The sequence below is a fragment of the Spea bombifrons genome, chromosome 10, assembly GCF_027358695.1.
Source record: "Spea bombifrons isolate aSpeBom1 chromosome 10, aSpeBom1.2.pri, whole genome shotgun sequence".
Lineage (NCBI taxonomy): Eukaryota > Metazoa > Chordata > Amphibia > Anura > Pelobatidae > Spea > Spea bombifrons.
Window position 1 is genome coordinate 20,706,984 of NC_071096.1, and position 27,805 is coordinate 20,734,788.

At 42.1% G+C, this 27,805-nt stretch overlaps 1 protein-coding gene across 1 annotated transcript; it reads right to left on the reverse strand.

Moving 5' to 3' along the window:
• Positions 1-27,805, reverse strand: CAPN1 (calpain 1). The gene is made up of 22 exons (XM_053448532.1): positions 27,379-27,805; positions 26,438-26,746; positions 23,838-23,907; positions 21,412-21,530; positions 20,033-20,166; positions 19,451-19,619; positions 18,809-18,892; positions 16,601-16,686; positions 16,398-16,472; positions 12,190-12,350; positions 10,881-11,053; positions 10,678-10,689; positions 10,126-10,337; positions 9,765-9,804; positions 6,295-6,360; positions 4,963-5,020; positions 4,339-4,403; positions 2,919-2,987; positions 2,564-2,642; positions 2,368-2,484; positions 756-814; positions 1-552 (listed from the first exon to the last, which is right to left on the reverse strand). Exons 2-22 carry the CDS (start codon positions 26,702-26,704, stop codon positions 526-528), a joined length of 2,142 nt encoding a protein of 713 aa, XP_053304507.1. The 5' UTR covers positions 26,705-26,746; positions 27,379-27,805; the 3' UTR covers positions 1-525.

The following is a 27,805-nucleotide window of genomic DNA, read 5'->3' on the forward strand; positions in this document are numbered from 1 at the left end:
TTTTGTAAGATATAGAAAAAATATGTATTTCGGACAAATGCAACAAGTAATATGCAAGAAAATCCCCATATTTAATATACAAATTTGACAGTGCAGGTTTTTGACTATATTTTCAGTACATAATGCTCAACATAATTTTGGCATTTAAAACCTAGTACAAAAAGAAAGGCCAATAAAGTGTAACCAAATATATCTGGCAATAAGCATGATGAAGACATCCTAAAGCACTTAGGAAAAGCCAAATAGCTAAATATATCCGTGATCAGATCAAGCAAAAATGTTGCTGTATTTTAATCACAAAAAATGCTGAGAGAAGGGTATTTTTGTGTATATTAGACTGAAAGAAGAGGACCAACGGGCAGACAGCCATTAAGGAGTGTAACCACAATACAGTATACAACGGAGTGGTAGGGCAGAGAGACATTCTCAAGGTATTTCTTTTGGCACAGCAGCAGGTAATCGAAGGCACTCGCGATTGATTATAGGGGCGATGTAAGATACAGCTCAAGTATAAGGGAGGTTTCACTACGCAAACATGGTCATCTGAAGCCACTGAAAAAATACAAAGAAAAGCACACATGAATAAAATGATTGTGATTATGGACCCCAAGGCAGAAAATTAGAGCTAAGGGAGTAATAGTTGAAGTGGAACTAATTAAATTCACAAGTATGAACAACAAAGATTATTGAGCGAGATGTGAGTGGCAAAGACGTGTAGATTAAAAAAACAAAAATAGTTTTGAAGACCAACTCACTGTAAACAGGTTAAAGTTGATGACTCCATCCTTGTCTGTATCCATACCTTGGAAAAACCCTGTAGAAAACAAGTTACCCTGTCAGAATTTTTTTGCAACTGTATTTAAGAATGATTACCAGGATAAAACTGAAAATTTCAGACAACAGCCTTTTATAGGTTTAAATGGTCATATTATAATGCAATGTTACACTATCGGTGTCACCAATCATGTTCCTATCAAATAAAGCAAGTACTAAATTAGCTTTACTGTATAAATCTTAGAAGTAGTTATTCAGTAGAATAAGAAAATCTCTGGGTTGAAATGAAAATTAGAAAACAGAGTGTAGTAGAATAGAATAAAAAACAGCAACAAAAAATTCAAAAGTTAGTGCGTCTCCCAGAAGCATTAAACTGCTGGTGTGAGATATAAATAAAATATGGTATGAAATATTAATATATTGATATTGATATAGAAATGCTTAGAAAGTAAGAATCATGCGGGAGGTAGTTCTGAAATTCAAAAAGGGAAATAAAAAGGCAAAAAGAATGAAACACACCCAGTGTGTAATTACACAAATAAATAAATCAATGAATTGGCTAGTAACTAAGTGTATTCACAGCTATATACGTTGCTCGTCAATAGAAAGCTATTTTAGCCTACAAATCAAACTAAGAAACAATATAGTGTGTACTGAGAAAATCACTCTGTATTACGCTTTATATCGTAGCAAATCACAGGACAATAAGTCATTGCAGGCACATTAAATCAAAGTTTAAATACTGTGATTTATCGCGTCAGGATCCCCGTCCAGGAATCTGCACCTGAAGGAAAATGGATACTTTGCAGTGGCACAGGGCACTGCAGAGACAGGAATACCTGGGTACTCCGGCAGACTGAACATTATATTTGTGGCAGTGCTTTGACATGAGGAGGAAAGGAAGAATCATTTATTTTGCTTTTATTTTACAGTAGCTAGCTTAATTTTTATGCGTAGGGCAGTGTAGTGAGTGCTATCGAGACTACTGCTCAGACGCATAGAGAGACAGAACATTCCCTAAAGAACAACTACGAGTCCCAGAGCCAGCGGGAAATTTAAATACACGGAGAAGGTACGCTTCTGTACCTCTGGACAAGAGTTTTTGTACATCGACTAGCAGTATTTGGACTTAGATTTGATGCACCTGCTATCACTGATTATCCTCTAAGTTGCTATAGTGCAATACAGAACAATTTTATCAGTATACACTATGTTGTTTCCTTTGTAAGCTGATACAATTTTCTATTGAAGAGCAATGTATACAGCTATCCGCACACCCAGTTACTAACTAATTCAGTGATTTATTTATGTCATTCATGAAACTTAGATTTTTTTTGCCCTCTTTTCTACCTTCCACAAAATTATTTTAAAACATTTCTATATTGCTATTTATATTTCACACACAATTGTATTTATATTTCACACCAGCAGTTTCACACTTCTGAGAGTCACACTAACTCATATTTTTGAGGTATGTGTTTTCTCTCTTTTTTGGAATTTTTTGAGTTTTTTCAATATGAAACCGAAAGAAGAAAATATACACATGCAGGACCCTTTGCAGCACTATCAATCGTGTTTAGTTTTGCTACTTACTGAACATAGTCTCCAGCCTAATCAGACAACATGTGAAGTTATCAAAATCCACAGCCAAATCGGGTTCTGCATATCTGGTTATGAGTAGCTGGTGGAGTCCGTTGCTCAGCTTAAAGCCTACAAACAAGAGTGATATTAAACCTTAATACTATTTCTTCCTCTATCACTTTTATTCAATGCTACCAGAGTAACTCACCCGCAAACTCCACAGCCAAACGCATCTCATAAGCACTCATGCTTCCAGATTTGTCCATGTCAAACTTTCTGAAAATTGTCTGTAATACAAAGAAAACACCCATTCTAGCACAGTGCCCCAAGTTTGGTTTACTATGCATATTATATTCTACAATAACAAGTTTCAGCAAGTTTAGCTCCTGAGTTTTAACTTAACTCGAGGTGGCCTGTAGAAGTTGCAAAATACTTTTTTAAACTGCATGCACTGTAAGAGGGAACCCAAATTAGTATTTGTGTCCACACAGAGTCCCCCAAGTTGCTATCGGTAATTTATTGAATTTAGATTAATATGATTATTTCTTGCAATCAAGCCTTACCAGATAATTCTTAATTTTATTCCACAGGACATTGAATTCCAGTATTCCTAATTTCCCATTCCCATCTTTCTGTAACATCACATTAAGGATAATACACAATACTGGATGTTGAATAAAAAACAAAAGTTAAAATGATTTTAAAAACAATATATTATCAAAATAAACCCAGCATAGAATGCACTTAATTTTGTATAATTCAATATTTAATAGTTTGGATTATTTCACCATATTTAGTTAGTTGGAATGACCTGGATCCTCCTGTCCCCCCCCCCCCCCAGCCCCACTTACCGGTGCTTCTGAGTCCCCGGTGTGTAGCCGGAGCAGTGTGTAGATGTCTACGCCATTCGCGTAGACAACTTACGCTGCAGCCGGAAGGAGGTGCAGTTAGCAGCGGGGGTTGTCTGCGTCCATCGAGCAGACCTTCCCCGACTGTCAGAGAGAATTCCCCGCACCGGTGCCGGTAAGTGGGGCGGGGGAGGGAGCTGCGGGGGATCTGGATCTTAGTCGTCTCATAGTCAGACCTATTTGAGGTCTGATTATAAGACGACCCCGATTATAAGACGAGGGGTATTTTTCAGAGCATTTGCGCTGAAAAAAACCTTGTCTTATAATCGAGCATATACGGTATATATATATATATATATATCCCCATTCATGACAGGTCCATTTTTATTTTTGTATCCTTTTTTGTTTTAACATGTCTGCGGAGTAATTATACATTTACTGTACCCACATACAATTTTTCATGACAAGAATGTCTCTTTAGATACCATTTATCCCAAATATCTAATTTACTTGAAATTGAAAAAAAAACACAAAAACCTTTTCTGACATTTTTAAAAATCTTTTACTTATCTACAAAAGCTAATGAAAAAACCTGCTAAATAAATTTTAGTATTTGTTCTGGGTTTAAAAAAATATCTAACGTTTTAATGTTTTTTTGCAAGTTATAGGGCAATAAGTGCAAGTAGCGTATTGCTATTTCAAAATACAAAAAAAAACCACATTTGTTTCAAATTAGCAATAGTAACATTGATACCTGTCATAAATCCCTGAATTACCCCCCCCCATACACATATTTCTCAAAAGACAACCTAGGGTACTTAACATGGGGTATTTTGTCACTTCTCATGCATCTATTTTGTACCATCAATCTTTGCCAAACTTTGCCGAAGAGGTACATTTTTGGTGATTTTCTCACACAGATTGCTATTCAGGTAAATCCCTTGACACCGAGTGATGTGCCAGGATTGTTACATAATTCTGACCCTTGAGTTTTCCACCATGTCAACAGATACTACTGTGCTGACTCCCAGCTGACAGTTTGAGTGCAACTTTGAGTTTGGTAACTGAACTAGACCAAGCTGCCATCATGTAATCAGTGTTAGTACAATAGGGAAGTGAGAATTCAAAAGGATACATCCATTAAATTCACCATACTGCGGCACGACTCTAAACTGAATCCTTTAGTACGGAGATCTTTATCTGCAAGAAAAATTAAAATTACACTATAAAAACGGTTGTGGAAGTAATTAAGTACCACACAAACACACTGTATGGACAAAAGTTTTGGGACACACCTCCTAATTATTGAATTCAACTTCTTCAATCAGACCCATTTCCAGAGGTGTATAAAATCTATTTAACATCTATATATGTTACCTGCCTAACTGCAATGTGCCTACAGTAAACATTGGGGCTGTTTTTCTGGGGTTGGGCTAAGCCCCTTATTTCCAGTGAAAGGGAAATCTTAATGCTTCAGCATACCAAGAGAATTTGGACAATGCTATGCTTCCAACTTTGTGGGAACAGTTTGGAGAAGCATGACTGAGCCCCAGAGCACAAATAAATGTCCAAAAAGACATGGTTGGATGAGTTTGGCGTGGAAAAATGTGACTGGCCCGCAAGAGCTCTGACCTCAACCCCATTGAACACTTTTGGGATGAACTGGAACAGTGATTGGGAGCCAGGCGTTCTAGTCCAACATTGGTGCCTGACCTCACAAATGAAACACTCCCAAATATAGATATTTAGATATACTTACGTTTAGAAACTATTTTGTTTAATATGGCTTGTAATTCCTGAACGCTAATTTCCATATCCTATGCGGACAAAAGATTAAGATAACAGTTATGGTATTCTATCCACCAAGCATATGAATTGATTTGATCACTGTTATAGACCGACATTAAAAAAAACCAAAAAACAGTATTGCCATTGTGAGCACAGTAAATTGTCCTCTTCACAATGGGACTCCCACAAACATGAAAAACATTTCACTAATAAAAACACGCTCATAAATGCAATAATACGTCAGCTACATCAAAGTATGGTTATGGAAACCAAGACTTAAATATGGTGGCCCATGTTTGGTTGGGCAGTTCTATTTTTGGATCTAGGTCTTACTATACATGTATCACTACAATATGCTGGTTCACAAGAACATCTGAATCTAACTTGTGTTACTAGTTTCAGAGGGTATGCCATAAAAGAAATCCCTTGGTGTAATAGAGACCTTGCACAGTCTCTGATGATCCGCCTCAGCTGATCTCACACAGAGTGATTAGGAAAGCAGGTAGGCAGAACTGTGCGAGCTGTGTGATTAGCAAGCGGGGGCATTGGTGTGAGAAGTAAGGGAAACAAAGTATCTCCACTCACAAGAAATAACAACAAACAAAATAAATACTGAATTAGAACTATTGGAGAGGTCACCATGACGTAATGAAAACTCTATGACAGTGAGGTCATTCCCTTTAGGTTACTGCGGTCTAGGGTTCACTATAGAAATATATATATATATATATATATATATATATAGAAACTTGACAGCACCCTGCCACGAAAACCCTAGAAGCAGACTCGTGTCTCCTATAACAGACACCCAATAGTGAGTTTTGACGTATAAACAGGAAGTACATCTTGATGCTCCATTTGTTACAGTACAGCAGCACTGGATGTTACAACCGCATGTACCTGATGCCGATCCATGACACAACAGGTATAACAGTAAATTGTGTTATTATTGATTTAAGTGTTAAGCATGGGTCTAATCATGTAATAATGTAACCTTTTTAACAACGAGAGCAGCCTGGCAGACATATGAAATCTCCCCATATATTTTATTTACTGAAGTCCTTATTGAAATCTTATATTCAGGTACATATTATATTCTGAAAAATATAACTTCACGCCAAAGCATCCAGGTAATGCTGTAAACTGTAAAATTATGCAATACCATTACATACATTATTACTAATTGTTGCATGTGTACAGTAGAGGAATGTAAGCCTTCTTTGCCAATACATACATAAAACTCAACCTGTATAGTTCAAATACTAAAAAATGTTCTATCTCATCGCCATCTACATATACGTACCGCACCAGCAAGCTGCTTGAAAAGGTTTTTAAATGCGTCATCAAGTTGATCTTCAGATAATGCTTCCTATAAACACATGAAGATATAAATGCCTCTTACACTTCCCAAAGAAGAGAATCATACAAATAGTGTTCATAATCCCCTTTAGATGTAAGGGAACGTCCCATGGAAAACATACTGTATACATACAGTAAAGCAGAGCATTAGTTTTTATACCATATTAATCCAATAAACATTCTTTAGCTGTATGCCATCATTGTAGAGAGTCATGATGGCCACATTATATACTCATATACCACACTGAGATTACTGTTGACAAATCTAATGAAAACCAAGAAAAGGTGTGACAGGGTGAAAGATGGCTTCTATGTAAGCAGGAGATTGGAAAGTGCAGTTTATCCCAGTGACAAATGGGTTAACTGCTAGTCCAATTAACACGGGTGCCCCAGGTTTATATCTGCACTGAGATAAATGCAGTGTGGAGGAAACAGCCTCTCTCTCTGACTGAGGATACCCCACTGTGATTTGTCCACATCTTGGAAGGAACAGGAGGTATACCTGAGTTTCAGTGTGCTACAATGTGAGCTGGTAGGAGAGATGACTTTTGGGAAGTACATTCATTTTATACGGGAAACCAGCTTAGCTGGCCAGTTCTGTGTTAGTCGGGGAAGACTACTGTTTAGTAAGCCTCCTAAATAGGAGTAGGTTTTTCTTTCTATGTTTGTTTGACTGAGTTGGTGCAATAAAAGCCTGAAAACATATTGGGTCTCCTGCTGTCCCTGCTGCTCTAGAAGTGTCCTAAGAGGTACTTATCCACAAAGGATAAAAAACAAAAACCATGTGTATTCAAAAAAAAACACAAAAAAACCCATAATTAAGCATGCTAAACTGTAACTAAATTCCTAAATTAAAAATGTTGGTTGTACTTTTTTTGGCAGCCAGTGTAAACATTTATCCCAAACTGAAATTGAAATCTCCTTTTAATTCCCCTTAAACCTCGTAACAGATTGTAATCTCACGAGAACTGAACCCTCTTCTCCTTCTGGTTCTCTGTGTGTCAATATATATTGTCATTGTAATGTTACTGTTTGATCTCTTTGTGCCCTATTGTGAAAGTGCTATAGTATGTGTTAGCACTCTATAAACAAATATGTCAGAGTGGCAGGACAAGCATTATTTAATAGGGATATTTTTTTAATCTGCAAACACAATAAAATGGATTATATTTAATATATAGACCCACAGTGTAGGCTCTGGGAAAAGCGACAGATTTACTTTAAGATTTAACTTTAAAACATTTAAACTTTTCCCTTTAATTAGATTTGTAAGAATATATAGTTGTGCCAATCCTTTCCAGAATCTTGAAATTTAAGTAAATTTGTGCATTTTACAATTCCTTGGAAAAATCACACAGAGGTTTATGTATCAACGAGTATATTCATATTGAGACATATTCTAATCTCAACTGCCATCTCTAAGATTCTGCACATTTTATACTGTGTTAGGAACAACAAATAAGTATCTAACCCCCTTAGCGCTTTCATAAGCAAAAGGACCAAGATTTGTCATTTTTACCATATATTTGTTAAACCATGATTCCCCTTTTCCATATTTGATGGACCTACACAAATTACACATCGTTTTGTTCAGGAGAAGAATGGCCTTTTAGTGATAACAGATAAAAAAAAAAAAAAACTATACTAAAACAGAAAATCATTTTTGCAATCTTGCTTAAATTTTCTTCTGTACTGTAGATGCCACAGCTGAAAAATAATCTAATTTATGTTCTGCAACATCTCCTGATTAGTCATACCCCACATCCATGCTTTACATATTACCCATACTATTTTTGGAAGGGAAGAAACTACCGTATTTGCTCGATTATAAGACGACCCCGATTATAAGACGACCCCCCAAAATCAAAATATTAATTTAGGAAAAAAACAAAAAGCCTGAATATAAGACTACCCTATAGGGAAAAAGTTTTACCAGTAAATATTAATTAATGTAAATTATTTTCATGTTTAATAAAAGCTATGATTGAGAAAAATATATTTTTTAAATTTCCTTTTATTTGCCAACCTGCCCCCCCCAGTTATGCCACTCTGCCCCCAGAAATGCTTTATACCCCCCTATTTGCCACTCTGCCCCATGATATGCCTTATACCCCTGTATGCCACTCTGGCATATAGGGGGTTAAAAGGCATATCATGGGGCTGAGTGGCATATAGGGGGGTATAAAGCATTTCTGGAGGTATATAGGCATATCATGGGGCTGAGTGGCATATAGGGGGTTAAAATGCATTTCTGGAGGTCCAGAAATGCATTTTAACCCCCTATATGCCACTCAGCCCCATGATATGCCTTTTAACCCAGCATGTACTGGCTGCCTTGGCTTGATAGGAGTGTGATTGCTGTTAGCAGTTTGATATATATATATATATATCAAACTGCTAACAGCAATCACACTCCTATCAAGCCAAGGCAGCCAGTACATGCTGGAACCTGGGGATGATAGCAGTGGGATTACAGCCTCCATATGCCATGCTACAACCCCCACCCCCCTTACACATCCATGCTATCACACACACACTCACACTCATTCACAAACATTTAAATACTCATTCATTCCCTTAATCACACACACTTCACACATACTCAAAAACCCTCCCCCACCCCCTCACCTGAACTGCAGATCTCCCACTCGCAGACTTCTGCAGGGGACCGGCTGTAGCAACTTCTCTGGCCCCGCCCCCAGAGGAGGGAGGGGGGAGATAGAGTTCTGTGAGGACGCTGCAAGCTTCCTGCCCTGCTTCTAACAGAAGAGACGCTGCTCGCGACCGGTAAGCAGCATGGCGCCAGCATTTTTTTGGGGTCTGATTAGAAGACGACCCCGATTATAAGACGAGGGGTATTTTTCAGAGCATTTGCTCTGGAAAAAACCTCGTCTTATAATCGAGCAAATACGGTATTTTACTCCTTCCACTCAATCATATCTACTTGTGCTGAACAGAATATGATCAGCAAGCAGGGCTTTATGGCCCTCCATTGCAGATTGCAATAATTGCAATCAGCCAGCAAGGGGAGAAATAGGAAAGCCCTGCAGGGTCTACACAGACACTGCTGAGGCTCTCCTCTCCTCAAGGGAACTTCCAGTGGGTGTAAGCTTTGACTTACCGGAAAGCTATGCTGAGATCGGGCATTCCGTGATTGATGTGTACCTACGCATGATCAGTCAGCAAAAAGGCAGCGATTCTGGCTTCTGCTGACAGGGTTGAGTCCAGGCTTTCAAGACAGCCTCATCTCGTGCGTAGCAACAAAGTCAGGGCATACCTGTATATCCTAATGGGCTTCTTAGCACAGGTTTTAAGGATGTACAACCTAAGGGGACTTAAAGGGTTCTTTATGTGCCTGTTCTTGATGTGCCTTTTTAACATTCTCATGTAGATAATAGAATGCTGGGCACTCACCTCGGTAGGTAAGTTGGCAGATATGTCATCATCCATCTCCCTGCAAACAGAAAGATGAGCTTTACATGCAAGTAAGAGTTCAACAAGTAAGGATGTGAAGTATAGGACACAACGTTAGAAAGACTATATTCTTAGACATGGGTGATATTACATCCATTTTGTGTATTTACTTAAAGTATTATTTTACCCTGTCCAGTGAATCTTGTGGTGTTGTGCTATCCACCACATTCATAGTTCCCTACCTTCATTACCTATATTTACACTGTTCTATCTTTCTTTTTGGAATTACGTGAAATTATCGATTTTCTTTTAACCTTCAAAACATGTAATTATTTTTTAGTCTTTTTTTTTTTTAACTTACACAGCTCCATGTCGATTTTCAGAGAAGAATCTTAAAACAAAGTCACCCTCAACATTAGGTTCAAAGGTGGATGGTACCACAATGTATTCCCCAGGGGGAAGCTTGTGTCGGGTGCTGACTTCCCTCAAGTTAATGAACTGTTCAGAGCGGGCTCGAGATGAGTTTGTGAGGAAGAAGTCACGCTTCAAGTGCACGGCTGATTGTCCTAAAAACTAACAAGGCAGGTAGAACATGTGTTAAAAATTAAAAAGAAGAAAAATGGATATTGCCATATAAAGCCCAAGAAATAAATGGGGCTTTTAGTTGACATTAATACCTTTTACTAGGCCAAAATACACATATAAAGTTACACAAGGATGAAAAACTACAACAGTGATTAAGATTTTTTCATTGAAAATAACTGAATGAGAAAATAAAAGCATGGGTAATAAAAGCATGATAATGCATGCAAGGTAGTGGTAAACATTACCACAAGCAATTGCAAATACAAATTATTATTTTCATACAAGGTTTTTGATTGTATACAAAGCGATGATCGTAAATGTTTCATACCTCTCGAGGAACCTGCAACGAGAAAAAACAAATATGCATATTATTCATGGTTTAGAAGTAACCTATACCCTTATGTGATTAAATAATTTTCAGTATGATCATTTATATATCCACTGCAAAGTTATTTTTGTGTCTGAAAGCCTACATAGTACCAATGACTACTTTTAGCATTGTACAATGCTTTCTGTTCAGTATCTGCCTACCTCATATACAGCAAAGCCAACGGTTTCCATGTCTTTTCCAAAGCGCCTCTCCTTGCGCCGGTTCTTTTGCATGAGAGCAAGGAGAAAAGTACAACCTGTTTCAGAGCCATAGTCATCATTATCATCCTCCTCCTCGAGCTTTATCTTGAACTGTGGGTTAATCCAGAATGTAGCTAGAGAGAGAAGAGCATATTAGACACTGAGAATGGCTCTGAACAATACTCAACAACAAGACTCAAGCTCTTTGCAAATGTGCAGGTTTTCAGAATCTTCCCATGCATAATGAAAAACAATTTGTAAAAAAGGAGCTACGACTGTAAACCCCCAAAGGTCCACATAATTAATTAAAGCAAACATAAAATGTAAGACACAAAAAAAAAAAAAAAAAAAAAAAAATCACAAACTACACCCCACCTCTAAGTAGCCCAGGTAGAACGCCATTTAATGCCATCTGGCAACATTAAATGATACACTTAAAGTTTCTATTTTGGTGCATAGAAAGGGATCATCCCAAAAATTAAAAACAAAAAAGCTGACTGGCAGATTGAAAAGTGACTGCTCATTGCTGGTTTATTGATATGTATCCAGGGGCATCAGGTGCCTTAAAGGTCAATTCCACGTTCCATTTTAAAAAAAAATGTTTTTATAGATTTATAGCTGCGACTGATGGCACTTCACTGGAAGGCCAACTTTAACGCTAAGGAAATCAACTGTAACTTGTATATATTTGAATTGTTTTCCGAATTGTAGCATGGTAGTGCTTGCAACTCACAGTAGTCACATAGATTAAGCTAATGTGACTGTACGGGTACAGAGTTTGTTAGGCTTGTTAGGTTTCGGCGTAGACAAACGCCCTTATCAAGGTGAAACATGTTTCACCTTGATAAGGGCGTTTTTCTACGCCGAAACTGGTCGGTGTTTCCATTAATAAAGAGGAGAACTGTTTTTTGACCATTATCCTGGCTGAGTCTTCTGCTTTTTTCATATTTATTATCACCATCAATTTATTATTGATGGTGATACACTTGTATCCAGTGAGTACCTACTCCTCTGTCTCTCTCATTGAGAGTTTTTTGAACATTTATTGTTGCTAGTTCATATTTATAAGCAGCTCCAGTGATCCTTTGCTAGTGTGGGTTAATATGACATGTATGGGTGGATGATCTTATGGCTATTGAGGAAGGGAGCGAGAAATTCTGTACATGCAAAGCTAGTGCAGAAATGAAAAATATATTTTATTTGATGTAGATCAGCTCTGCCTACTAAACTCTGAGACTGGTTTGATTGCATTTTCAGTTCATTTGCTTACCAGGATAGTTTCGGCAACCTCCAGCTGTACTTCCCTTCCGCCAAGACCCAGTATAAAGAGTTGTGTTCCATTTGCGATATCTACGGGCAGTGAGAGCGTCGGGTGTAAGATTGCAGATCTCAAGACGGGAAAATTCACGTAGGAACTCCTGAAAAGCCATCCTGAGTAAAAGAAGCAGAATGTGAAACAGAGACAAATATGCAAATAATTACAAAATATTCTGTTATTCAGGTTACTATTATGTATTTTATTTTCAAATTGGACTCCTTGGGGTGCCAGGAAAAAAGTTACCACACATTCCTATATGTCGTACAATGCTTTTTTTCCACAATGTGAAATTTTGGCTTTACCTTCTTTCTTAACCCTTGACAAACACAAAATTTCACTTTGTTACAGATTTCCCATGCTGTGCGCATTGTTCTTAAGTGTCCTCAGCAACCCCAGGGCTGAAAAATCCAGTGGTTCATAACACCACAAATCTATTTATAACAATAAGCTGTGAGTTTCTGCTTTGACTTTGCATTATGCATGAGATAAGATAAAAATGCCAGTTTGTCAGCTTATAATACATAATTTTGGATGCAATATTTAATTTCAGCTTATTTGGTTCTATTTACTAATTGGCAGTATCAGGTGCATGAACATAGTTAGGTAGTGTCACGAACCGAGGACACAGATAGATAAGGAGCCCAGGTGCAGGGGATACGAGGGGCTCTGTCTGTACCCCACGATGCATGACGGCCTGGGGCTGTTACAGACAGGCGCAGGAATGAACCACAGACAGAAGATCAGGTTTAAGAGCTGTATTGCATGTGATGGTACAACAATAATTGAACAAGGAATGTCACTTGGCAGGAAGCCCTCTTGCAGGGCACACGGCAGATAAGCCCTCTTGCGGGGCACACGGCAGACAAGCTCCCTTGCGGGGCACACGGCAGACAAGCTCCCTTGCGGGGCACACGGCAGACAAGCTCCCTTGCGGGGCACACGGCAGACAAGCTCCCTTGCGGGGCACACGGCAGACAAGCCCTCTTGCGGGCCACACGGCAGACAAGCCCTCTTGCGGGGCACACGGCAGACAAGCCCTCTTGCGGGGCACACGGCAGACAAGCCCTCTTGCGGGGCACACGGCAGACAAGCCCTCTTGCGGGGCACACGGCAGACAAGCCCTCTTGCGGGGCACACGGCAGACAAGCCCTCTTGCGGGGCACACGGCAGACAAGCTCCCTTGCGGGGCACACGGCAGATAAGCCCTCTTGCGGGGCACACGGCAGATAAGCCCTCTTGCGGGGCACACGGCAGATAAGCTCCCTTGCGGGGCACACGGCAGACAAGCCCTCTTGCGGGGCACACGGCAGACAAGCCCTCTTGCGGGGCACACGGCAGACAAGCCCTCTTGCGGGGCACACGGCAGACAAGCCCTCTTGCGGGGCACACGGCAGACAAGCCCTCTTGCGGGGCACACGGCAGACAAGCCCTCTTGCGGGGCACACGGCAGACAAGCCCTCTTGCGGGGCACACGGCAGACAAGCCCTCTTGCGGGGCACACGGCTGGCCGCAACTCAGGAACATGGCAGGTTGCCCACTTGCAGGGCACACGGCAGGTTGCCCACTTGCAGGGTACTCTACTTGGGAGTCCACTTAGTGGGGCGCAGGCCGCAACTCAGGAACATGGCAGGTTGCCCACTTGCAGGGCACACGGCAGGTTGCCCACTTACAGGGTACTCTACTTGGGAGTCCACTTAGTGGGGCGCAGGCCGCAACTCAGGAACACGGCAGGTACTGGAACAAGGCAGGTACTGGAACAAGGCAGGTACTGGAGCAAGGCAGGTACTGGAGCAAGGCAGGTTCTGGAGCAAGGCAGGTTCTGGAGCAAGGCAGGTTCTGGAGCAAGGCAGGTTCTGGAGCAAGGCAGGTTCTGGAGCAAGGCAGGAATCAAACAGGTAGTCCTTTGACTTCAATGTCAAGGCCCAGACTGCAGGGCTGGGCAGGCTTATAAAGGCTGTGATAATCAGGTAAGCAACTGCAGCTGGACCTGATAATTGGTTTGAGTGGTTCTGAAATGCAAGGGCGGCCACTAGTGGCTGGAAACATGAAATGAGCAACGTTAAATATAAACAAGTCCGGTAAGCGCATGGGGAAACGTGACATACCCCCACCGCAAGGAGCAGCCTCCGGATGCTCCCAGACCTGTGGTCTCATCATCTTTCCTTGTGTCTGGGTCTTGGTCTTCGTGTTCACCACTAATTCCACGCTGCAGGTATCCCCGCGGACTCCTTGTATGGGCCTTGACATTCTGTCACGAACTGAGGACACAGATAGATAAGGAGCCCAGGTGCAGGGGATACGAGGGGCTCTGTCTGTACCCCACGATGCATGACGGCCTGGGGCTGTTACAGACAGGCGCAGGAATGAACCACAGACAGAAGATCAGGTTTAAGAGCTGTATTGCATGTGATGGTACAACAATAATTGAACAAGGAATGTCACTTGGCAGGAAGCCCTCTTGCGGGGCACACGGCAGATAAGCCCTCTTGCGGGGCACACGGCAGATAAGCCCTCTTGCGGGGCACACGGCAGATAAGCCCTCTTGCGGGGCACACGGCAGATAAGCCCCCTTGCGGGGCACACGGCAGATAAGCCCCCTTGCGGGGCACACGGCAGATAAGCCCCCTTGCGGGGCACACGGCAGATAAGCCCCCTTGCGGGGCACACGGCAGATAAGCCCCCTTGCGGGGCACACGGCAGACAAGCCCCCTTGCGGGGCACACGGCAGACAAGCTCCCTTGCGGGGCACACGGCAGACAAGCTCCCTTGCGGGGCACACGGCAGACAAGCTCCCTTGCGGGGCACACGGCAGACAAGCTCCCTTGCGGGGCACACGGCAGACAAGCTCCCTTGCGGGGCACACGGCAGACAAGCTCCCTTGCGGGGCACACGGCAGACAAGCTCCCTTGCGGGGCACACGGCAGACAAGCCCTCTTGCGGGGCACACGGCAGACAAGCCCTCTTGCGGGGCACACGGCAGACAAGCCCTCTTGCGGGGCACACGGCAGACAAGCCCTCTTGCGGGGCACACGGCAGATAAGCTCCCTTGCGGGGCACACGGCAGATAAGCCCTCTTGCGGGGCACACGGCAGATAAGCCCTCTTGCGGGGCACACGGCAGATAAGCCCTCTTGCGGGGCACACGGCAGATAAGCCCTCTTGCGGGGCACACGGCAGATAAGCTCCCTTGCGGGGCACACGGCAGATAAGCTCTCTTGCGGGGCACACGGCAGACAAGCCCTCTTGCGGGGCACACGGCAGACAAGCCCTCTTGCGGGGCACACGGCTGGCCGCAACTCAGGAACATGGCAGGTTGCCCACTTGCAGGGTACTCTACTTGGGAGTCCACTTAGTGGGGCGCAGGCCGCAACTCAGGAACATGGCAGGTTGCCCACTTGCAGGGCACACGGCAGGTTGCCCACTTACAGGGTACTCGACTTTGGAGTCCACTTACTGGGGCGCTGGCCGCAACTCAGGAACATGGCAGGTTGCCCACTTGCAGGGCACACGGCAGGTTGCCCACTTGCAGGGTACTCTACTTGGGAGTCCACTTAGTGGGGCGCAGGCCGCAACTCAGGAACACGGCAGGTACTGGAGCAAGGCAGGTACTGGAGCAAGGCAGGTACTGGAGCAAGGCAGGTACTGGAGCAAGGCAGGTACTGGAGCAAGGCAGGTACTGGAGCAAGGCAGGTACTGGAGCAAGGCAGGTACTGGAGCAAGGCAGGTTCTGGAGCAAGGCAGGTTCTGGAGCAAGGCAGGTTCTGGAGCAAGGCAGGTTCTGGAGCAAGGCAGGTTCTGGAGCAAGGCAGGTTCTGGAGCAAGGCAGGTTCTGGAGCAAGGCAGGTTCTGGAGCAAGGCAGGTTCTGGAGCAAGGCAGGAATCAAACAGGTAGTCCTTTGACTTCAATGTCAAGGCCCAGACTGCAGGGCTGGGCAGGCTTATAAAGGCTGTGATAATCAGGTAAGCAACTGCAGCTGGACCTGATAATTGGTTTGAGTGGTTCTGAAATGCAAGGGCGGCCACTAGTGGCTGGAAACATGAAATGAGCAACGTAAAATATAAACAAGTCCGGTAAGCGCATGGGGAAACGTGACAGGTAGGCACTACAATAAAACAAAAAAGAAGACTAATACGAGAGTGTGGTCTGGAATTGCAACTCACCAAAATTCACCATCCTCCATCTTAGACATCAATTTTTCTCTTTGAGATGGATCCACATTATTCCATTCAGATGAACTGCAGAGCACACAAACTATGATCAATGGAACAGAGCAGAGTAATTTGAGTGTCCTATCTGGTCTATCTGGTCAAAGAATAGGGAAAAATATGTTTTTATGCTTTGGGACAACATCTGTGGATCTCACCTGTCACTCCAAGCACCTGTCCACTCTACTTCTCCCCATGGGTTCCTCATCCGAATCAGCTTTGTAGTCTGCCCTCTGTAGTTGACCTATGACCAAAAGATAAGAATGGTAAATAAGCCTATGTCTCGCGATGAGCATGGAGAGTCGCTGGAATATGCAGCTGCACTGGCATGGTGGAACGTCGTTTGAGATTCTGGGACTAAACAGTGTGGAACTTTGTGGGGCACGCCATTAGGCCTCCTCTTACGCTACACAGGTCTCTGATCAAATCTAAGAATATGAGATAATCTACAATATTTCTAAGATAAAATCAGAGTATCCTGCTCACTACTGCGGCCGATTTTACTTTTGAAATAGAAACTATGTCTAAGATAAATGTGATATGTAAAATTGTTCACAATTGTTTTGGACAATTCAATAAAGAATGTTTGAACATAGAAAGGCCTATGTAATTGTGTTTAAATATTTAAATTACATAATATTAGAAACATAGTATGTGTATACAATATCACCAACTTCCTGTCTTGGGTATCAGGATGATCATTTCTCCCCTTTCCTCCTTTAACCCCTTCTGCCCTTCATGATATACCATGCTGTCATGAAAACAGTGGGCTTAAACCCTTAATGTTAGCATAGTACACCATGCAGGGGGAACTAAAAAGCTAAAGCTTTCCGTTTACATTACGTGTATATCATGTGGGAAAAGAATGCTGCTGATCAGTCAGAGCGATTAGAACTTTCTCAAACTCATGTGACATAAAAGCACGTACTGGCAGATTATTTCCATAGGAAATTAAGAAGCTTCTTATATTATGTAGCAAGACTAAACATTCAGAGGAAAAAAATAAAACAGTTGCAACAAACCCTGCAGTATGAGGAAGGGATCTTAAGCACCGTCATCTAGGGCAATAAGGCTCAAGAACACCACTTTGCAGCAAACTGTGATTTATTTGCTGGTGTACAAAACACAACGTGTCCAGACATTAAACTCATTTAACACCTTTATCCAACAGTAGTGCCTGCTCTAAAAAACTGAATAGGTACAAATTTCTGGAGACACACTCCAACATCTTGTGGAAAGCATTCCTAAGAGAGTGAAGGCTGTTTTAGCTGCAAGGAGGGGGATGAATGCTCATGGATTTGAAATGGGAAGTCTAACAAGCTCATATAGGTGTGATTGTCAGGTGTTCACATACTTTTGGTGATATAGTGTAGGTGAATTTGGCATTTCCCAGACTTCTACTATACCCTGCCCTGACCTAGCCACAGCACACTATAACAACACTCTATCAACTGCACTTGACTTACTTGCTCCCCCTCAGCTTTGCAAAGCTCCACGTCGTCAGCTCAAGGCAGACACGCTATTTACAAAATTGCTCCCGCAGTGCTGAGCGTGTCTGGAGGAAATCACGCTCCGAAGCCGACTACAACCACTACTGGTTCATCCTCCACGCTTACACATCTGCTCTTCAGCTCGCTAAACAAACATACTTTCTCCACCTTCCACTCTCCACTCACCCCACCCACACCACCCACACCACCTCCCTCACCACCTCCCTCATCTGCATTTAGTGCACAAGACCTTGCGAGCGTTCCGGCATGCAGTAATGAGGCACACTGAGTGCCGGACCAAACAGAAGGCAAGATGGAGGTGCGTGTTATACGCCGGTGCGTGTTATACGCCGATGCGTGTTATAATAATAATTTCAATTACCAAGCAGTTGACATTTTAGATAATCCCATTATAAAACATCATAGTGATGATTGCTTTAAAGCAAGGGTTTTGAAATCCAACCTGAGTATGTTAGCCATAGAATTTAATTAGTTAAATTGTCCCCTGGTGATTAAAACTGTAATAATTCTTTACTCTAATATTTACAACAATAGAATAAGATACAGCCTTAGATTCTACACTGGCCAACTAGAGCAGATTAGAGCTTTACATATACAACAAGCAAATACCTGCTTTATGTAAAACAAAAAAATAAATAAAACATAAGTGAAAATAAGCATCATTTGTTACATGCCATATAATTAATGCAACACACACATTATTTTATTTTTCAATGCATTGTACTTGACCCCATAACGAGGAAGGGAGACCAAGAAAAACTGGTAAAAATGTAAATGTGGATACAAAACACATACCATCAATTGAAGGTAATGCTATTGTCAGTATTAATGGCAATGCCATACTTCCACAATTACCTCACTGGCTCCGGTCACAGAGTATGCATGCCCTTTGACCAGCTTCTTGAACGTTACGGCTTCCATGTCAGTGGCACTGGTGATCTGAAATAAAAATGTAAAAAAAAGTATGAGGTCAGTGAGGTAAAGAGAATGTAAAAAGAACTACAAAAGAATGAGGGAGAACTGCAAGGTGGAGCAATTTCATGAAAATCTTCTTACAAATTTAACTATGTACTATATGGATCTGCCTCAGCTTTTCTTTCAGAAGCAGCTCGCTGCTTTTCTTTCAGAAGCAGCTCGCTGAGGGTGACCCATTGACATGGAAATTAAATGTGAAGGGTCAAAATATCAACTTACATATAATTATGTAAGTCTACCTATAGGTGTAATATACTTTAGTTTTCACTCCATTGGGATAAACCTTCCCATCTTCTGTGTGCTGGACAGGTTTCTCACAGAGGAGTCAATAAATATAAGTAAGTGCACAACCACCAGCTACAGAAAGATAGAAGATGTGTTCAAATATTATAGAAAATAAATAAAACAAAGGGCAGAGGGAGGGGTGCAGTACAAGGGGTAATGAGGGATAGAAAATTTACTCAGAGTGGAAAGTAAAGGCATAATGGAGAATGAGTTGTGGGGAAAAAAAATATAACTCACATCAATGGAGCAACCCATTAGGGACCCCCTTTCCAGAGCCTTCAAGATGATGCTGTAGAGATCTGAGGGTGCTTTCTTAAGCTCATACCACTCTGTAACTCCACCGGTGAAGTCTTCAAAGCCTTCAGATGTGCTTCCTCCAGAAAGAGCTTCATAACTACCATTAGCTCTTTATAAAGAGAATATAAGTTACCAAAAGACATAAGGGTGTGTGGATGGAGAGTTAATGCAACACAGTGTAAATAATGTCGATAAATCATAGCAGTGGTATGCAAATTGAATCCTGACAGGAATTATTTGAGATTAATGAAGGTTTGTGGGTAATTTGGCACTGCAACAGGGGAGTCTGTTGGACTGAATCAATGTGTGTCAGTTAACTAATGAGTGAAATATACCAAGCTAAAAACGTGATCATTTCTCAGGCAATGCACTACATTAGGAGTAGGTGAGACCAATGAGATATTTCCGCAGACAACAAATTGCTTTTTGGCTTGATTAATACACCCTATGTGTAGAAAGAATTGATCTGGGATTACTGTAGGAAGATGAAGCATATGTATAAACAGAGACTCAGAATCATACTTAGCATAAGCCTTCTCCAGTAGTGCACTCCAGAATTCATTCCCAGCAGCTGAGTGCACAAAGACGAGTTTCCCATCTTTGACAGGCAGCAGGTCGTCAACAACAACGTCCACCCACTCACCAAACTGCCACAGCTGTAAAACACAGTCAACAGAGTTTATTTATACTCAGATGTTTTAGTCAATGGCTGATGTCAGTGTTAAATAATTCAATCAACGATCGAACAACCTCAAGGATCATTGAGATCCTTAGTAAAGGGATCTCAAACAGTCTCATTAACAATTAATGGATATTAAAATAATAACCAACAAAGTACGTTAATACAAATTTTTTTACATGTTTTTTTTAAATTATGCTTTATGTGTTGCAAATACAAATAGATTGCACAGGTACCCCGTGTAGGCCACAGTATACAACATATCACAGGGTACGCACATATAAGAAGAGGTTAAAATCCCTATTCATGCTAAACAAACAAATTCTGGGTATAAAATCATAATTTCCACAAGCAACAAGTCTCTTCACTCTCATTGATATTCTGGCTGACAATGAAGAGTGTTGTGGTCCACAAAAACATATTCGCCCATTTTAATACATTTATATAACTGTACGTGTCCTTGTGTCTTTATTTTATTTGCGTTGTTTGTATTAGGGTGAGATTGGATCACTGATGTTAGCAGCGCTCATGTTTTTTCAGCACAATAGCCAGCTGATCTAACAAAAGATAGACGCTGTCACTAATTTTTAACAAACAACAAGCTTCTCTCCTGCACTCAAGGAACCTCAAGTTTAGACTAAACAAAAGGCAAATGTCTTTAACAGAGGTTTACGTACCCTTAAAAAAGTGAAACCTCAGCTAGGGAGGTAGCAAAAGGCTGGCACCAACGGGCAGGTGCACCATGCTACTGAAATATATTTTAGTGACTGCTTTCATTGCTCACTTGGTGCAGGCCCCAGTTTGCTTGCTATATATCTTCTTGACACTAAAGTAGTTAAAATGCATACGATGGCTGGAGTCATTTACTAGCCAAGGCACATAAATAACAGGCCATTTACAATTGAAAGTGTATTTACAATCTAATGTTTGAATAACTTACATTCAAATTTAACTTCTCTAAAATATAAAACGGGTTCTACCCACGTATTTGCATGCTGTCATTTCCAGTAACATTGTTAATGCAAATTTGCTACCAATGTTACTAACACTCTTCTTTTATCATATAACTGGATATTTATGTAATACAATCTGAAATAAACTGTTCCTAGAGGTAACCAAAATACTACAAAATGTTTGCAAGCAGCAAGTGTTCCTAGTCTAGAACCTACAATAAAAATTGTGACCAATGGATTGCATACTGGCCACATAAATGCTTCCTTACCTGGAAATGGAAGACCCCTGCATAATTCTCCTGGAAGCTCTGACCATGAGGGACCACACGGTGCAGGATAGTCTCATTCAATGTGAGAGAGGCAATAGCTGCAAGGAGCCAGCAGTCGCCTGCACAAAAATGAAAAATGAGAGGGAAATGGGGAAATCAATGTAGAAATACGGTATATAGGAAAAACAACAATACAAAAAGATAGTACAGACCAACCCAGAGGGAAGTAAAGAGTTAAAAAAAGTTAGTGATTTCTAACAATGTCTCATACCCAAAAACAGAGCGAAATATGCAAAACTATAATATCACCTATTTCTATTTCTGGAATCAAATAGTTAAGTCAAAAGGTAAATCTGCAAACAGTGGCTTCAGAAAGGCAAATCCCTGGTATACCTATCCATAATAATGCTTCTACTACCACCTTAATTTTAAGTGGAAGGGTTTTCCATCACCTTTACCCACCTATTTCTATTTCTGGAATCAAATAGTTAAGTCAAAAGGTAAATCTGCAAACAGTGGCTTCAGAAAGGCAAATCCCTGGTATACCTATCCATCGTGACACATGATCATCATGCATATACATTGTAAGCTATTTGTACAGCCCATTTCAAAACCATGGGTATAAATATGTGGCTAAATTAGTATCCACTCTTGTGTGAAGGATTTACCTACGGTTTTGTGTTTCTGTGGGGATTTGTGCCCATTAAAGATGTTTAATGGGGCTAAGGTAAGGGCTCTACTGGCCACTCAAGTCCCTCCACACCATGTCTTTTTAGACTTGCTTTGTGCACTGAGGTAGAGGACTGCATTGGGAGGCAAGGTCCCACGGGACCCACCAAAAAACTTGCGGGCGTAGGCGGTCTTTCTGGGGCTGCAGGCGGGAGCGGGCGGTGAGGCACCGTACCTGCGGGTCCCGGTAATCCCGCAAGTATGCCTTCTCGCTGCTCCCTTACAGTGTCTCCTATCTTGCTCCGCCCAGGAACAAGGCGGAGTCACATGATGTGATGTCACTTCCTGTGACTCCACCTTGTTCCTGGGCGGAGTAAGAGAAGAGACGCTGTGAGGGAACAACTCGAGGGCAGCCTTGCGGGACTGCGCGGGAAATCAGGTAAGGAGGCGGGCGGGATTGGCCACAAATGTGGCGGGAGCGGGCGGGACTGGCCACAAATGTGGCGGGAGCGGGCGGGAGTGGAACACCCACTTTGAGGAGTGGGTGGGGGCGGGAGCGGGATTAAAAAAGCAGTCCCGCGCAGGGCTCTATACTGAGGCACAGTCATGGGAAAACAGGAAAGGGCATTCCCCAAACGGTTCCCACGAGTGGTGGGTGATCTGGCCACCACACCTCTTACCCTAGTTTTGTCTAAAGGCTGTCTTGTAGAGTGGGTAATTGCTTTCAATGGATCCATGTATAAAGTGGATATAGAGGCAAATGGTGACCATGAGATTTCTGAGAAAAAAAACAAGCCTTCTGGCTTGTCTGGTGTCTGTAGATGAGTGTTTAATAATGCTTCTACTACCTCCTTAATTTTAAGTGGAAGGGTTTTCCATCACCTTTACCCACCATAACTTTTCTTATTGGTATTTCACAAAGTTAAAAGCATACAACTGTCTGAATTGCCTAAACATTCTGTACCACTGAGATTTCCCTTTTTACATATTGTATTATCCACTTGCAGCACCTTTATAAATCACCCCTATACAACCGGTTGCCATACAAATACAGATTTTAACTTGTTGAACTCAGATCTTTGAGTTCTGAACTAAACACTTTGCTTAACGTTGTGCTTTATATACTTTAATTAAAATAATGAATTACTTTATCGCATGTACATATACAAAATGTCCATGCTCAATATATATGAAGTACACCAAGGGAAGCCAACAGCTTTTCAAATATGTCATATTATATCCTCAATGATCTAGCCAAGAGCCTGCTGAGGATAATGAGAGTTGTGGTTCAGTCACTGCTAGAGAACTAGAGGCCATCCGACCAGTTATAGGCAAAACGAGCATTCAGCCACACACAAACACACACACACACACACAAAAACAAGTCTGACACACCCAGCAACAGAGCCGTGAGTCACAGAACAGAAATGTGAGCCAGGAGGAGGGATACAGCCCGAGGGAATCCCAGCGTGTCACACGCCTAATAAAAACCACACACTTCACGCCCTCTAACACCCACTCACATCACACCCTGCACTGCCCACATTTGTAGTTATTGTTGATAGCAAACAATGGATGCATGTTTGCCACACACACAATTCAGTGAATACATCCAGCAACATGTATTTTCAACTATCGATAATTCAGCGATAGTGGTCATGAAAGTGTATTAAACAGATAAATATGAGTCTCCCTCTTGCAATTTAAATACATTGTATTTCTAAACATATAATCAGTTATACGGTAGATTCCCTTACCCAGAGCGCCCTGACAGATGTCCGTCCTTGTTGCTCCATCAACAATAAACTGTGGATTTGAGACAAGTTGCTGCCGGTGGGGCACCACAGGGGAAACAGGAAGCGAAACAAAAGAAATGATGGTCAGAATTGTGCACAGTACAAAGCAATCAATGTGTGTAATTACTAATTCTACAGAAACGTGTGTGTCTATAGAGGCTCAGCAATGCAATTCAGTAAAGGGTTAAATATAACCATTATAGATCCCTGTTCCTTATTACTGAGGCAATACTCAACACTGGTACACAGTACTCTATTCAAATCCATTAGTACTTGGCATCACTCTACAGTCAGCAAAGTCACTACTACGGTAGGGGAATGCCAGTCCACCAGTTTTATTGCTTCTTGCCTGCTTAGTCTTGCTCAGATCATTCTGTGAGAGGATTACAGTAAAGCATGTCATTTCTGAGGAGCCACGGAAATACCTTCTACTCTGGCCTCAAGCCAAATCAAGTATTGAATGTCTTTTTTTGCCAAATGTGGTCTCGCCTATTGCTAGCAGGAACAAACTTTTCAGTTGGGGCGCACTAATCTCCCTCGTCTTTGCAGGGTTTAGGACAGCCAGGTGTCTCTGCCTGTAACATAGCAGTAGGGTTGCCACCTGGCCGGTATTTCACCGGCACAGCCGGTATTTAGAGCACCCTGCTGTTATCAGTATATTAAAATATAAATATTTTTTGCAGGGTGATTGGCAGGAGGGGAGCACCCACTAGAGTGCTCCCCCTCCTGCCGCTCTGTCTTTAGCGCAGCGCTACAGGCCGCAACAGGGTGATTGGCGGAGGCTGAGCGCTGGGGGGAGTAATGCTGGAATCTGGCAGCATCCGCAGACCGGCCGGCCTGTGCAAGCTCGCTGCATGTGGACTCGGAGGAAAAGGCCTCATGTCCCTACCCCTGCCTGCACTGATAAAAGTAAACCAAGATAGGTGCACATTATGTTTCTGTGAAAGGAAATATTGGGGGGGGAGGGAAGGTAGGTGCACATTATGTTTCTGTGATGTCACGCAAATATGCAAATTATTTCACAAGAAACATGGCAACCCTACATAGAAGTTGGGCAAATACGTTCATAGGGGAATGTGTAAATTGCCATTGGGATGCAAAGTTTGAATGGTACTCATAACCATCGCAACCAAGATAATATTTTTGCTTACTGGACCTTGGTTAAAACTGTAGGACCACTTTATGAACCCGTAAATTTTTATATGTAACCCACTATACGGCCCTCCTGTTGTGTCAATCTCCGACCAACAGACTAATACTGGCGATGTGGTTGAATAATGCTAGCCTCCCAGAAGTGGACAATAATAACATGAGGATATTTTAAATGGACAGTCTATTGCAGACTGCCTCCTAAAGAACGAATGCATATTGAAGTGGCACTCCAGCTATCATGTGCACTTTAATGCATTTGATTGTAGGGTGGTACCTTTATAATTCTGTAGTGTCTCCCTTGCAAATGCATATTTGGATTATGAAGAATCCCAAAGCTATTTTTTGTGCAGATGCGTTCAACCTTAAGTAAACTTGAGTGCTAGCTCTCCAAGTACTGTGGCAAAGGTTCAGACCCAGCACACCTAATATACTATCTTCAAAATGTTAAAAACTAAATAAATGTGCCTTAAGGATAAGCTCCAGCAGTAAAGCACATTGTCTCTTCTGTGGTGTTGTTTTCAAGTCACATTGAAATCAACATGATTGCTTTCCGCAAATGCCCCGTGGAGTGCTCACCGAGCTAGCACTAGAGCTGACCGGTGGCAAATATACAATGTGGGTGTAGGCAGCAGCTTTGTTTGTTTATAGAGAAAAGGGACAAAAGCACCAGGAACTCCCAGGTGTGACCCTGAGTTTCTGGGAGAAGAACTGATTTCCTGGGTCTCTGAGTCACTCCCTTCTTTCTCTGGTGCAGACAGAGCAGTAGTGTTTAGCCACACTCACTCCCTGTCCAATCCCTTCTTGCACTCCATGTAATGTTTTTTGAGGCTAGTCCGGCCCTCGCACAGCTAGCCCATTTCGTCATGAAGCCACCCTCTCAGAAGGGGGGAGCTCTAGGTGTATATACGTCCCTTTATGTATGTTTGGTATGAACATAAAATTAGAGACAGCCTAGATAGGTTGAGCAGTGTGTATTTGCTGTTTCTGTGTTTAGGGTACTTTGACTGCATTCATGGTTCCTTCATGCTTGTTTTGTGCAGCAGCAGGATTGACAGATTTACTGCAGCCCTTATGTTTGTACTATCCTTCACTATGACAGACATGCTACTTTTCTCGGTTACTGCAGCAGGCATTTTCAGAATTCCTATTATGCTCGATTCTGTTTGCAGGTTGCACTTCCACAGACATGTGAGTTCAGAAGCTGTGGACTAAATGTGGACTACAGAGTGTCTGTAAGAAACAGTAAACTATTCATTTAACAAACCTTTATATGTAATTATTTTACCAGTTTGCAGCTATAAAGCACTGGTATTTTCTTTGTTATATGCATCTGCAAGTGTCAGTGGTGAAATATGCTAACCCCATTGTTATATATTGTTATATAGCATCCTTTGCACACTGTGTCTTACCGTAGGCCGGACCCATTTAACTCCATAGGTTTTTGATGAATTAGGACCCAACTCCTTGAATCCCAGGGAGTAAGCTGTTGGAGGGAATGTGTCGTCCTTGAACAGAGTACCATTTTGCAAACACTCCTGCTGAATTTGATGGAAGTCTTGACCCAGAAACTTAATTGCATTATCATGCTTTCCTATCCCCAGTTCATGTTCCCTTTGTTTCTGTAGCTGCGCAGAGATGCCAGTGGCATAAACCGGGACAATCTCTTCTTCAGACATTTTCAAAAGAGCAGGAGATATTTGTTTCCAGTGGGGTTAGAGCTAAATGTAGAAACATTTCAAATTACAGATTTTATACACATTACATGTGAAATATATTCATGGTAATGTTGCCAACAATGCGTGTTACATAACGTTGCCTTTGCCTCCAGGGAGCTGCAAAGTTAGTTACTCTTTAGTATGCAAAGGGTTAAAATCAAGAAGACAATTGTGGAATGGGCCTTGCAATAAAACAGAGTATTAGCGATGGTTAACTTGTTCCCATTTTGCTTCCTGGTCGTAAAACAGCAAAATATTTGTACTGAACCCAAGTTTTCACCTTGTTAAAAATACAGATCCATTCACTTCGATGATAAGCTGGCGTTAATGCATATTAACTTCTAAAGTGCCCAATGTTATTATAGTCAGCAACAGCCCGCCGACCCCCACATTTCGTGATCATTACCGCTCCCATCGCGCTGAGCCATACAATTGCAGGCTGAGCACGATGGGAGTTTTAGTACAAAATACATGGAAACGCCAGTAGTGAAAGCCGAGGCTGTGGTTGGCATCGTCCCAGCAAAATAAAAAGACACACCCTGGCTTCACAAATACATGTACATTTAGGAAGGGTCCGTATTTGGCAACGGAAAGGTTAAACCTCTTTGATTCACTTAACACGGTGTGACACTCACCTTTGCAGGGTTAGTCGGTGGTCTCTCGGTGCTGGAGGCTGTAGCTCTCTCTGGTTCTTCCCTTCCTGGTAATCTTGAGCTTTTTCTGCAGTCTCCTCCCACACCGTGTGTCTCTCCCCAGCAGATACTCCCTGACCTGACTAACCCAACAACTCAGGCACGCAAAAAATACACTCTCTGTCACAGATTCTCTGAAGTAGATTTACCTGTCAAGTTTCTCTCCTTTGTCTATTGCCCCGAGCCTGACAGTTGTTGCCACTCCCCGCTCTCTCCGGTTCCCTGACTATTTCAGTCTAATACTGACAAACCATTTTTTAACCCTGTGTAATGCAGTCTGTAGTATATGTCGCACGCATCGCACTTTCAACTCTACATCACTCCCTGTTTATTTGAAAAGCCCACGTCTCCTGTTTATTTCTTTATCTCT

Excerpts from the sequence above, each read along its gene's own strand:
- CAPN1 (XM_053448532.1), bottom strand. The coding sequence starts at position 26,704 with ATGTCTGAAGAAGAGATTGTCCCGGTTTATGCCACTGGCATCTCTGCG. Across the intron at positions 16,687-18,808 it reads CTGTGACCGGAGCCAGTGAG|GTCAACTACAGAGGGCAGAC; the intron begins GTAATTGTGGAA and ends TTTTGGTCATAG. Across the intron at positions 16,473-16,600 it reads ACAGGTGCTTGGAGTGACAG|TTCATCTGAATGGAATAATG; the intron begins GTGAGATCCACA and ends TGTGCTCTGCAG.